The 11,782-nt window shown below is 44.5% G+C and overlaps 1 protein-coding gene across 2 annotated transcripts; it reads left to right on the top strand.

Annotated features, from left to right (window-relative positions):
- Window positions 1-6,076: 6,076 nt before the first annotated feature.
- On the top strand, window positions 6,077-11,681 carry ercc4 (excision repair cross-complementation group 4). 2 transcript variants are annotated; one of them, XM_083688065.1, is made up of 11 exons: window positions 6,077-6,566; window positions 6,694-6,874; window positions 7,284-7,479; window positions 7,669-7,876; window positions 8,274-8,454; window positions 8,682-8,807; window positions 8,972-9,076; window positions 9,191-9,767; window positions 9,874-9,966; window positions 10,124-10,236; window positions 10,476-11,681. In XM_083688065.1, exons 1-11 carry the CDS (start codon window positions 6,390-6,392, stop codon window positions 11,213-11,215), a joined length of 2,697 nt encoding a protein of 898 aa, XP_083544191.1. In that variant the 5' UTR covers window positions 6,077-6,389; the 3' UTR covers window positions 11,216-11,681. The 2 variants fall into 2 exon arrangements, with proteins under 2 accessions (XP_083544191.1, XP_083544190.1); XM_083688064.1 differs by having other exon boundaries at window positions 8,966-9,076.
- The last annotated feature ends 101 nt before the right edge of the window (window positions 11,682-11,782 follow it).

The raw sequence follows: 11,782 nt of genomic DNA, 5'->3' as shown, positions 1-11,782 counted from the left end.
CCTACGAAGGGGTTTGATAAGTCATGGGCTATATTGTACACTTGAATGTTGTGGTTGTTTTACTCCAAGCAGGGAGCTATACAGAGGGGAGCCATCCAATTACGCCGAGCTTAAAGTGTATTACCATTTTCATGCAATAAATAGTACCACTGACGTGAGTGTCTTGACTGAACCACGAGTTCTGACATGAAACACTAAACAAAAGCTGTGGTGACAGGCTGAGTTAGCCTGATTTAGGGACACTTGTCTTCAGGCTGTGACATGATAGGACGATGTTGTTGTAGGCGAAGGTAGCCCCCCCCACACACCACATTATTTTCCCTTCCCTTCCCTTCCCCTGGTCACAGTGCAGTAGTTCCTGGTCTGATTGGCGCCTGTGGGCATGAACGTGGCTGACAGGGAGGCATAAATCTGTGACTGACAATAATGAGTCAAGGTTCTGCAGGGGAGTCGTCTGTCTGGGTTGGTTTTGGGCCTCCTCTGTGTTAGCTGGCAGTGGCCCCCCGGCGGCACAGGCAGAATGACACGCCACACTGGGAGGTAAACACCGCCTCTCTCTGTCTTGATCTCAGACATGACTCATGGTCGTCACAGCCTCCGCCTAGCCTCAGGAGTGGGACGATGCAAACAGAGGGGTAATGCATTCTATTTGCTGAGGGGTGTGATGGCAGGCGCTGTAACTGTTTTTCACCGTCACTTTGTTCCCTCTAGAGAAAGCAAGGCATCCATTTGTGACTGTAGGTTGTGGTATCTGTGTGGAAGGGCGGGGCTGTCTGTTGTTTATGAGCAGTGTGTGGTTGAAATAAAGACCCTGCCACTCATCTTCCTAATGTGAGTCCTGGTGCAAGAGAGCAGCACTCACCTTGCTTAGCAGCCCTACAGTGTACGCTCCACAGACAGTAAGTGAGGCAGTGAGTAGTTCCCCTTGGCTAGTTGATGTGAATAATAGTACAAGTGTTCCTTAGTTCGCCAATTATTTTCCTCCCAGAGAGGGTGCTAGGCCAGAACTTCTACTGCTAGTGTACTTAGTCATACTGGGCCAGAATTTGTACTGTTAGTGTTCTGAGTAAGACTGGGCCAGAACTTCTACTGCTAGTGTACTTAGTCAGACTGGGCCAGAACTTCTACTGTTAGTGTACTTAGTCAGACAAGGAACAGAAGGCTCTCTCTGACATTTTCCAGGTTGTCATTCTTCACACCACCGACCGGACTCCCACTCTTTAGAAATCAGTGTGAGGCTCAGCAAGTTTTAACATATAACAACAACTTTTTTGCCAACAACCACCTGCTTACTTATTTTGTTTCTGAGGCAATTCTTACTGAATTGCTTTAGTTTTCTTATTTTGCTCTTCTTTTGCTCTTTTTGACCTATTTGTTGCCTTTGACGTACAATATGGTGATGTATAGAAATATATTTGGGGGTGTTTTGATAGCCATGAAGTTTCAGCAGCCCCAGAGCAGTCAATATTAAAGCTTTGGTTTACAGTGTTCCTCTAACCTGCATTTATTCCTCAGGGGAGAAAAAACACTCAGGTAGACTTTTCCAGCTGTCAGTCATCTCTCCTCACATCTTGGACAGCTTGCTCCACTGACAGCTCATCTGCATGCCATTACTGTAGGGTTAGACACTAATGGAGGCATTTCAGAAAGCAATAAACTGTGGGGAACATTAGCGGAGAAGCAGAGAAGAACATACTGAAATGAAGAGTCGCAGACGTGCGGCGCATCGCTAAGATGCATCCTACAGGCCTCCCAGGCAAAATTATTCTAAATATTACTATTATCTTCTGTCTCAGGAAGGGGATAAGGAAAGACGCAGGCAATGATCGTACTGTATGCTCTCTTCTAGAAGAGAGACACAGTTTACGTTGGTAACATTTGAAAAAATAGATAATTAGGTGGTCAGGTAATCAGGCAGTCACACCTGTTGTCTGTCCTGCTGGTGTGTCTCTGATGCCACCAGATTCCATATTGTGATGTTGACACACATGATTGCAGGTGTTTAGCAGAGTGACATTGACAATGAATCTCTGGATGTTATTAATTGAGCCCAGCTTATAAAAATATGATGCATATGAGGCCTGATTAAAAATGAAAATCCAATCAAACATGCTATTAACTGCAGGCTCACTGATCAACATACAGCACACATAATAAGCCTTCTCATACTGTTTTATCAAACAACCATGTAACAATGCTAATTAATCCAGCTCTCTTTTCCCACACTGGATATCCCTTTGGCTTTCATCCCCACTCCTCAATTAGGTTTACCTTCCTACTGTAATGTTAGTGTTTGGATTAACAGGAATTATGGAGGAATACTCGTGTTTTAAATCCTCTTTAGCCTTTGACTCACTATATCAGCTGCTTGGCAGCTATCTGGGATTTAAACATGCTGTGTTCTGCTTTTTTTATATGTATCATACAAAAATGTACAGCAAATGTTAGCAGGCTTACTTGATGGGTCAAACATCCAAATCAGTCATTTCTGTGTTGCGAACATTGAAATGAGACCTTCATTTTGGCACTTCATTTCGACAGAGAGGATTCTTTGAATCTCGGTCTGGTTATTAAAAACAAAGAGCGAGGAGGCAGGAGTGAGGAGGCAGAGGAGAGAATGAGGATGTGTCTGGGAGAGGAGGGGGCGGAATAGCTATTGTTCTCCACCTTCTCCATCCTCTCTTCCATCAGGCTTGATTCTCCAAAGCAGCCTTGCTAGAAACGGGAGTGCTGAATTCAAAATGGAGATAAGATGAAGGAGTAAATCAGATCTTTCCATTAACATATGCAGCACTGTAACCATCTTCAATTTGCTATGTTTATAGATTGGCATCTGGCAAATATTGGATTCCTGTTTTCTCAACACCAGTATCCGAGCTTATTCCAGCACACACAACTCCAAACGTACATTTAAAGTTTTTGTAGAGCCGGTTGGGAAGTGACTATGGAAATATGTTAATGTTCCCTGAATTCCTCCCTGTGCGTCTTGCCCTGTTCTTATGAGTCATTGACTTAAACCCCTACTCTGTCGAGTGCACCCCCTGTCACCCCCTGTCACCCACTGACAACACCCTCAAAATTCCAGCCTGTCTCCAGGCTGGCAGGCTTGTTGAATTATTCATCTAATATGCTTACTGACGAGTCCCGTCACTGCAGTGTTTCACCACTGCCAAAGCAACTATTTGTTTATCTCTCTCTCTCTCTCTCTCTCTTTCACTCTCTCTCCCCCCTATGCCTCTAAACACCATATTTCTCTCTTCTTTACTGCCATTCACTGTCATAGTGATTTGCTAAATTAGATCTGACAGCCAGAGTAGCTTGTTCATGCCTCTTATAAAAGCCATACATTTATGCCCCCACCCCCCCCCCCCCCACCCCCAGTTTTCATGCATTTGTCTTGACCATGAGGACGCCTTTTGTTCTGATGTTCTGTTTTTCTTTTTTCTATTTGTCACAGGAAGAACATGCAAATAGTGGCCTTTATTATGTAAACAAAGCAATTAACTCTTTATCATTGCTGTTCAGCACTCTGAGACTGTTTAACTTGCCAATATGCTGTCTCTCTTCATCCATATTTTAGCGAACAGTGAAAGCAATAAGCTTGATGAATGAATATGGGGGAATTCATTTTGGGTTTGTGTTTTAGTTATTCAGTAAGCAAATACGCCCAACCTGATACTCTACATGCCCTGTGTCCTGATTGCATGAACATTTAAAATCTTCACAAGTCGGTTGTCCTATTTTCTTTTTGTGCTCTCACTATCTCTCACCGTCTACATAAAACAGCCACTATAATTAGTGCAGTATATTTTGGTAGCCCAGCTACCTTTATGTAACAATGCATTTCTATTTAAGGCTGACATCTCTTCTCGCTTGCATACATCAGATAATCCACCTCAAATGTGCTGAACGTAAAGTGAACAAATCCTAAATATTTCACAGGCATTAATTATAGTATACGTCAGAAACGGCATAGCATCTGAAGTGATCTTGAGGCCAGTTATGATGAGTTCTTAGACTGGTAGACGCCTGTTTTACCCGTGTTCTACTGACGCCTCGCTGCTTCTTAATGAGGGTTGGAGGGGAGTACTGCTGTTTTTCCCCTGTTGACTTCCTCTCACTGCAGTCAGCATTAAATAGCTCATCTTATTTCACCCTCAAGCCTGCCATCAATTTCAAGCTGTTCTCCTTTCATTTACAGTGGCGCACAATCAGTAATGATGTCACGAGGCTGCACGTTATGAGCTGCCAAATGTACATCTTGACTCATCTAACAGAGAGAGAAAGACATGAGGAAATGGATGTGACACCTTTCTTCATATGGCACCCCATGTAATGCCCTAAGGACATGGAGTAACAAGCATGTACATGGATCATTTAATCCAACCTCATGTACAACAAAAATGTAATCAATGTAGAATCATCTGTGAGATTTTGAGTTATTGTGCTCCCATCAAACCATCATATTCTCAAATAATTAGTACAACTGAATGCATCCACAAAAAAGTTTTTTCTGGAGATTGTGTATGATCTGTACACAGAACAAAGCAGTAGAAAAGAGAACTGTGATGGTTGTGGACCCCTAAGGCAGTGCTCTACTGCTCTCTAAAGGCTGCTCTGTAATATTGCATTAGATCTACCTGTAAATGACTTACCTTATAAGGTAAGCTAAACTTACCATTTACACCTTATCTAAATGGTTTCTTATCATTAGTAGAACATTTAGAACAGTTGTTGTATGCCTCAGTCCTATAATAAAGCCATACTGTTGTCTTTTCACCACTAGATACTCAGGGTCACTTCAGGAGATGTGAACTCCTCCCAGAACTGAGTCACAAAGGCAGTGATGTAACTGTCTTTTAGGAGCAGCAGATCATTTGTTTACACCACAGGATCACATGCTTGACTAGGTCAAGGAGATTACATTATTAAAACATTAGTTCCTGTGTTTCGTTGAGGTAATCCACCAAACTCTGAACACTTGCCTATATTATGCTCCATAATAACTCCTCAACATCATTAATTTATCACCAGGGTTTGGGTGGAAACACTTTGTTTCTACTGCACTCCCATGACCTCTTTCAAGATCTACTTTCATTTTTTAGATGACAAGAGTGTTTCACAGATGCAGTATTCCCCTGTTTATAATGATGAATCAGACTGGTTATTTTGAAGCAATTCTTTCTTTATAGGGCCTAAGATTTTCTTTGAAATGCAAATTCAGTATTAACACATCAAAACGTATACAAATGTAATTATGTAAAAACCATCGTGGGCCTACAGAATGAAGTAGCAACTGAGGTGACTAACGTTAACATCACCATCTAACAGAGCCAGGGTTGGAGAGGAAAGGGAGGTGTGTGTGTGTGTGTGTGTGTGTGTGTGTGTGTGTGTGTGTGTGTGTGTGTGTGTGTGTGTGTGTGTGTGTGTGTGTGTGTGTGTGTGTGTGTGTGTGTGTGTGTGTGTGTGTGTGTGTTGCCAGGCAGACAGGACCAGCCTTCTCCTCCTCCACTGCCATTCACAAGCTGCTCTATTCTGGGCTACCGATTACACAGCCTGCCTCTTCACTGATGATGGAGTAACGTGGGTTGGCAGAAGTCTTTTACAAAGCCCAGCTGGTCAGGATTTAGTAGCACAACACACACACGCACACACACACTTTGTTCCACAACCACTCCAGCATGTAATCCAGTTCTCACTTCCGCCCTCCGCTAATGCCCTCAGCCGTAGACATATTAATTAGGCCTGGAGGGAGCGTTGATGTCTCTGTTTTGCTTTTGTTTGGTCTTGTTCGTGTGTGCTGGTATGTGATCCCTCTGGATTCGTTTTTTTGTTTTTTTATCCAAACTAACCATGGTATCACCCAGTGGTGAAAATGTAATTAATCCCTTGGGGGAACCCTGATGGGTCCAGAGGCAAATTGAATGCTGAAATGAAAGTATTTAACACCAACATCAAGAGTATGAACATTCCAATGCAGTAGATGGCGCTAGTGGTCCTTAGTGTCTTATCACAGAATCCTTCTGTTGTAGTAATGTGTCACGTGACAGCTACCCAATTTCAAAACATTGGAGGGATGATCTATGCACTTACGCTATAAGGTTCCAGATAACTTTGTTCATGTTTTACCAGTTGTTCTTTGCTTGCAATGTACGATGAGAGTATAGTTTGCAACAAATATAGTTTGCAACCTGTATCCATTTTCCAGCTGTGTCCTCTCTGGGAACTTTGGACGGTTCCTTCCCCTGTCAACTTGCTAGCTAGCTAGCTCTCTAGGCTAATGACGCTGAGTCAAGCTCATTGTATGAGCTTCACTACTGACAGCTCGAATACTGGCACTAAAGTGTACAAGTTATTTTGCTAGGCAGCTAGGAGTCAGTGAAACAGAAATGGCAGATGCATTGCTCGAATTTGAGACGGAGATGTTTCTGAGTCTGTTCGGGGCTGACGGTCTGTTGGTGACCGCTGAAGGCATGGGGATAGACCGCATCCTGCTGCAGTTCATGCGGGTCTACTCCGAAGAGGGAAGTCTAGTGCTGCTCCTGAACACAACCATTCCCGAACAGGTGAGGTTGAGAATTTGTCAGAAGCATCCTCAATTCACAACGGATTGCTGGCTTGCATTAACAGGAGATAATTTGTAGGAACCATTTATAGCCATTTTCCATTTTCTGGTACTTTTCCCCCTACCAGGAGTACTTCACAGAGCAGCTGCGAGCAGAGGGTGTGATCCACCTTCCCAAGACAGTGACCAGTGATGTCCAGGGCACTGAGCGCTACAACGTGTACACACAGGGAGGGGTTCTTTATGTGACCAGTCGAATCCTTGTAGTGGACTTCCTCACTGACAGAATACCTGCACACCTCATCTCAGGTCAGGGAAAAGCTGTGGAAGCCCATAATTGACTGTGCCCTCTCATTGTGTCTGCTATGTATGCCACGTTATTAAGAGGCACAGTACAGTTCTAGATCAGAATATTGACATGAATAAGCATGCTCTATTGATTTACCCCTATTGGTTACATGCACTGCACACATCCTGGCTTAACATGAAGTACCTCACAGTCTAGTATTACTTTACTAAGTGTTTGATACCATTCCTCATCCCATTCCATGCATTACAATGAGCCCGTCCTCCGATTTCTGCCTCCACTGCTACTACACTATGCACCTTTGTGCTTCAGTTTCTAGGGTTAAAAGCATTTCAGTGATGAATATATTGGCTCTGAATGATCTGATAACTATGAGTGCACATGCTTTATATATGTTTGATTCCACTACAGGCATCCTAGTGTACCGGGCCCATAAGATCATCGAGTCATGTCAGGAGGCCTTCATCCTGAGACTGTTCAGACAGAAGAATAAGACAGGCTTCATCAAGGCCTTCACAGACAAGGCCAACTCCTTCTCCTCAGGCTTCTGCCAGGTGGAGCGAGTCATGAGGAACCTCTTTGTCAAGAAGCTCTTCCTCTGGCCCAGGTAAGGTAGACGTTAATTTTCTACACCTTCCCCCATGTGAGGTGACTGCATGATGCGTTGAGGAGAGATGAAAATGAAGTCAAAGTAAAACATACAAAAGTTGGGCTTTAATGTTATTCTCTCTCTCTCTCTCTCTCTCTCCCTCTCTTTATCTCTCCCTCCCCCTCCCTCTCTCGACCTTTCCCTCAGATTCCAGGCCTCAGTGAACTCTGTGTTGGACAGACACAAGCCAGAGGTGGTGGAGCTGCATGTGTCTCTGACCCCAGCCATGCGGGTCATCCAGAGCTCTGTGCTGGACATCATGAATGCCTGTCTGAAGGAGCTGAAGCGCTACAACCCCACATTAGAGGCAGAGGACCTCTCCCTGGAGAACACCCTGGGAAGCAGCTTTGACAAGGTCTGTATCGAGCCACGGTAAGCTCCCTCTACTTCTGAGCAGGGCACAGAGGATACAGCCAAGCCTAGCTTAACGTACACCGAGTCCTACTATATTGACCAATGACAAAGCAATGCTCATATCCCTGAAACAGGGGGACTGTGCATAAAAAGTGTTCTAATTTCTGAATGATTAAACCAATATGTAGACAAATATAATAAAATACAAGCTGAGTATCTCTACTTTAACCTCATAGTAATTGTTTGATTTGACATCCAAACTTTTGGAGTGTAGAGCCAAAAGAAGAAAAAATGCTTCACTGTCCCATTACATACGCATACTTGTATGCCTGATCTGTATGTTTGTTTACATGATAGCATGTTTGTTTACACGTTTGTTGTGTCTGTTCAACTCCTAGACTATTCGTCATTACCTGGACCCTCTGTGGCACCAGCTGGGAGCCAAGACCAAGGGTCTGGTTCAAGACCTGAAGGTTCTACGTACCTTGCTGCTCTATCTCACCCAGTACGACTGTGTCACCTTCCTCAACCTTCTGGAGTCTCTAAAATCCAGCCAGAAAAACTTTGGAAGCAACTCTGGTGAGACTTACTGATTAGAATAGTGTCCAAGTGCCATTTAAGGGTGCTGCCTGTGTTTTTAATGGATGTGTGTCAAAACAACAACAAATACAGAGACATTATTTAGTTTTTTAGAGGTGTTAGTGATGTAAGAAAATATTATAACCAAGAATCTATAAGATTATAACCAAGAATCTATAAGATGACTGATTGCTCAATATTACACCTCTGATGGTTAATTTCAAAAGGGTGGCTGTTCCTCGACTCCAGCACTTCCATGTTTGTCAACGCTCGGAATCGGGTGTATTGCTTCCCCGAGTCCAAGAAGAAGCTGAAGGTGGGAGCAGAGGGGGAAAAACAACAGAGCTCGACAGGTAACTACTTCAACAAAGACCCTTCAAACATAATCTCACCCACTAGATTTTGGGTGGGTGGGTCACTATGGGTGGGTCACTATGGGTGTTGAACACTTCAACTGTTACTTCTGAGTGAATGACTAAAGGGATCCTTCTTCCTTGTTGTTTTATTCGAGTCACAGAGGTAAAGAGGAAGCTTGTGTTGGAGAACAACCCAAAGTGGGAGGCTCTAACAGAGGTGCTGCAGGAGATCGAGAAGGAGAACAAGAGCTCTGAACACAAGCCAGGTCAGCCATTAGAATAGTCTAGACTATTAACTGTCCTCTGGGTAGAAATAAGATTGTGTCAAATGATTGCAAATGTACAGAATTGTATAGAATCTACTGTGTTTAATGTCCTAGGCGGTGTGCTGATCTGTGCCAGCGATGACAGGACCTGTGCCCAGCTCCACGAGTACATCAACCGCGGCTCTGAGTCTCTCCTCAGCAGGCTCTACGCTCGCACCATCGGCAAACGGGATGCCACATTTCAACCAGATGCATACGTACCGGGCAAGGGCAGGTCCAAGAAACAGCCTGAGAAGGGGCCCAAAGGCAAGAAGGCCACGCAGAAGACAACCAAGCAGAACCCTAGGAGTAAAAAGAGACCATCTCTGACCCTCACTCAGATGGTGAGGGAGGAAATGACGGTCGAGGGAGAACAGATGGGTAGCAGTGGGGATGAGGGAGGCCTGTTGGAGGAAGACGAGGAGGAGGAGGTAGAGGATCTCAAGTTGGACTTGTCATCTGATGCCTACTATGGTGTTATAAAGGAGCCACTGACTGTTATCCACCCTCTAAGGGGTTGCACTGACCCCTACAGCCTGACACGGGTACTACACGAGGTTGAGCCCAGTTTTGTGGTGCTTTATGACGCCGAGCTCAGCTTTGTTCGCCAGCTGGAGATCTACAAAGCCAGTAGACCAGGCAAACCACTGAGGTATGCAAATAGAAGGATCTCCTATTCCTTTCTTCATTGAACGAGTCAATGAGGTACTGCACGTGATTTGTTGTAGAACATTCTCGAACCATTTTCCCTCTTTCAGGGTGTATTTCCTCATCTACGGGGGCTCAACAGAAGAGCAGAGATACCTGACTGCCCTGTCCAAAGAGAAGAAAGCCTTTGAACATCTGATCAGGTCAGACATGTACAACAGTACTACTGTTTCAACACTCACTCAAGTTGCTTTGTTGATTAATATCACTTCAGAGAGTGTCATCCTACACTGTACCCCCGTTCTGTTTGATAACTGAGGTGTGCTGCTGACTTTGAGTGCTTGTCTATGTGTAATGCAGGGAGAAGGCCAGCATGGTGGTTCCTGAAGAACGAGAGGGAAGAGAAGACACCAACCTTGACCTGTCTCGAAATCAGGAGCCTGCAAATGCAACCACTAATACCCGCAAAGCAGGCATGTTATTGTTCTCATTAATCTCATTAATCAGACTGTGGCTTGTCTTACAATTAATGATCCCTTTCTTCTTATGTCAAGTTAGTATGTGGTGTGTCTTTGGATCCTTTAGGCACTAGTTGTACCCCAATCTGCTCTATTCTTCCCTCATCTGAGTCTACTTAGCCAAACCTCTCCCTGAGGCTTTTTGGTTTGTTTTTGTGTTTTGTTTATGTTTGTTTCCCCGTCTGTCCAACCAGGAGGCCAGGAGCAGCCTAAGGAGCCATCGAGGGTGATCGTTGACATGCGTGAGTTCCGTAGTGAACTCCCATCCCTGCTGCATCGTCGGGGGCTGGACATCGAGCCTGTCACTCTGGAGGTGGGCGACTACATCCTCACCGCCGACACCTGCGTGGAACGCAAGAGTGTGAGCGACCTGATTGGCTCTCTGCAGAGCGGACGCCTCTACACCCAGTGCCTGTCAATGTCCCGGTACTACAGCAAACCCATCCTACTCATCGAGTTTGACGCGGCCAAGCCCTTCTCCCTGGTGGCCCGCACCGACTTCCGCCAGGAGATCTCAGCTAGTGACGTCATCTCCAAACTCACCCTCCTCACCCTGCACTTCACCCGGCTGAGGTTGCTGTGGTGTCCCTCCCCCCACGCCACCGCCGAACTGTTCGAGGAGCTGAAGCGCGGGCGGACCGAACCCGACGCCGCTACTGCCCAAGCCATCACAGCTGAGTCAGACACGGTGGCTGAGTCAGCTGACCTCTACAACCCTGGACCCTATGACTTCCTACTTCGCATGCCAGGGGTCAATGTGAAGAACTGCAGGGCTCTGATTAACAATGCAGCTAGTCTGGCGGACCTAGCCAAACTGAGCCAAGAGAAGCTAGCACACATTCTAGGGAATGCTAACAATGCCAAGCTGCTGTATGTGTTTCTGCATAATACTATGGATGTCCCTGCCCCTGCACAAAAAAGCAAACAAACTTAGGCTTGTGAGGGACCATTGTTCTACAGTATGTTATGTACTGAAGGATGTACTCAGGTTATGTTTTAACTTATGACATATGGAAGGAAAGGTGCCTTGTGTGTGGATCCAATTAAATTATATTTTTTGTATGTGAATATCCTGTCATTCAAGCTTTGAATTGCTAAATTATGTTGCATGTTCTGGATGAATTTTTAGAAACCAAATGTGTTGCTATGTATTATTGTTAAGAATTTCATATACGGTAATTGTTTTATTTGTAATTGCAACATTTTACACAGAGCAAAGCAATAGAAAAGTCATTAGAACATATTTTATTAGGAATACATTTTGTAATCATGTCTGTAAAGAAAATGTTTGGAATATTGTACATGTTGTAAATGTTAAATGTTGTTATTGGCTAAGGTGGGCGAATGTCACAAATAATTGTCTTGCACTGTAGGTCACGTTGGTTTCCTGCAAAATAAACTTTCCAGAATGTACTGTATTTTTATGTGATGCTTAGAAAGGATGTTAACACAGCGCCCCCTATGTCGATTTGATGTAAGTGAGGCAAAGGAAAACTTCCGC

This window comes from Argentina silus (assembly GCF_951799395.1).
Source record: "Argentina silus genome assembly, chromosome: 16".
In the NCBI taxonomy this organism is placed as follows: Eukaryota; Metazoa; Chordata; class Actinopteri; order Argentiniformes; family Argentinidae; genus Argentina; species Argentina silus.
This window is presented reverse-complemented; position numbering and strand designations above follow the sequence as displayed.

Excerpts from the sequence above, each read along its gene's own strand:
- ercc4 (XM_083688064.1), top strand. The coding sequence starts at position 6,390 with ATGGCAGATGCATTGCTCGAATTTGAGACGGAGATGTTTCTGAGTCTG. Across the intron at positions 7,480-7,668 it reads AAGCTCTTCCTCTGGCCCAG|ATTCCAGGCCTCAGTGAACT; the intron begins GTAAGGTAGACG and ends CCTTTCCCTCAG. Across the intron at positions 10,237-10,475 it reads CACTAATACCCGCAAAGCAG|GAGGCCAGGAGCAGCCTAAG; the intron begins GCATGTTATTGT and ends CTGTCCAACCAG.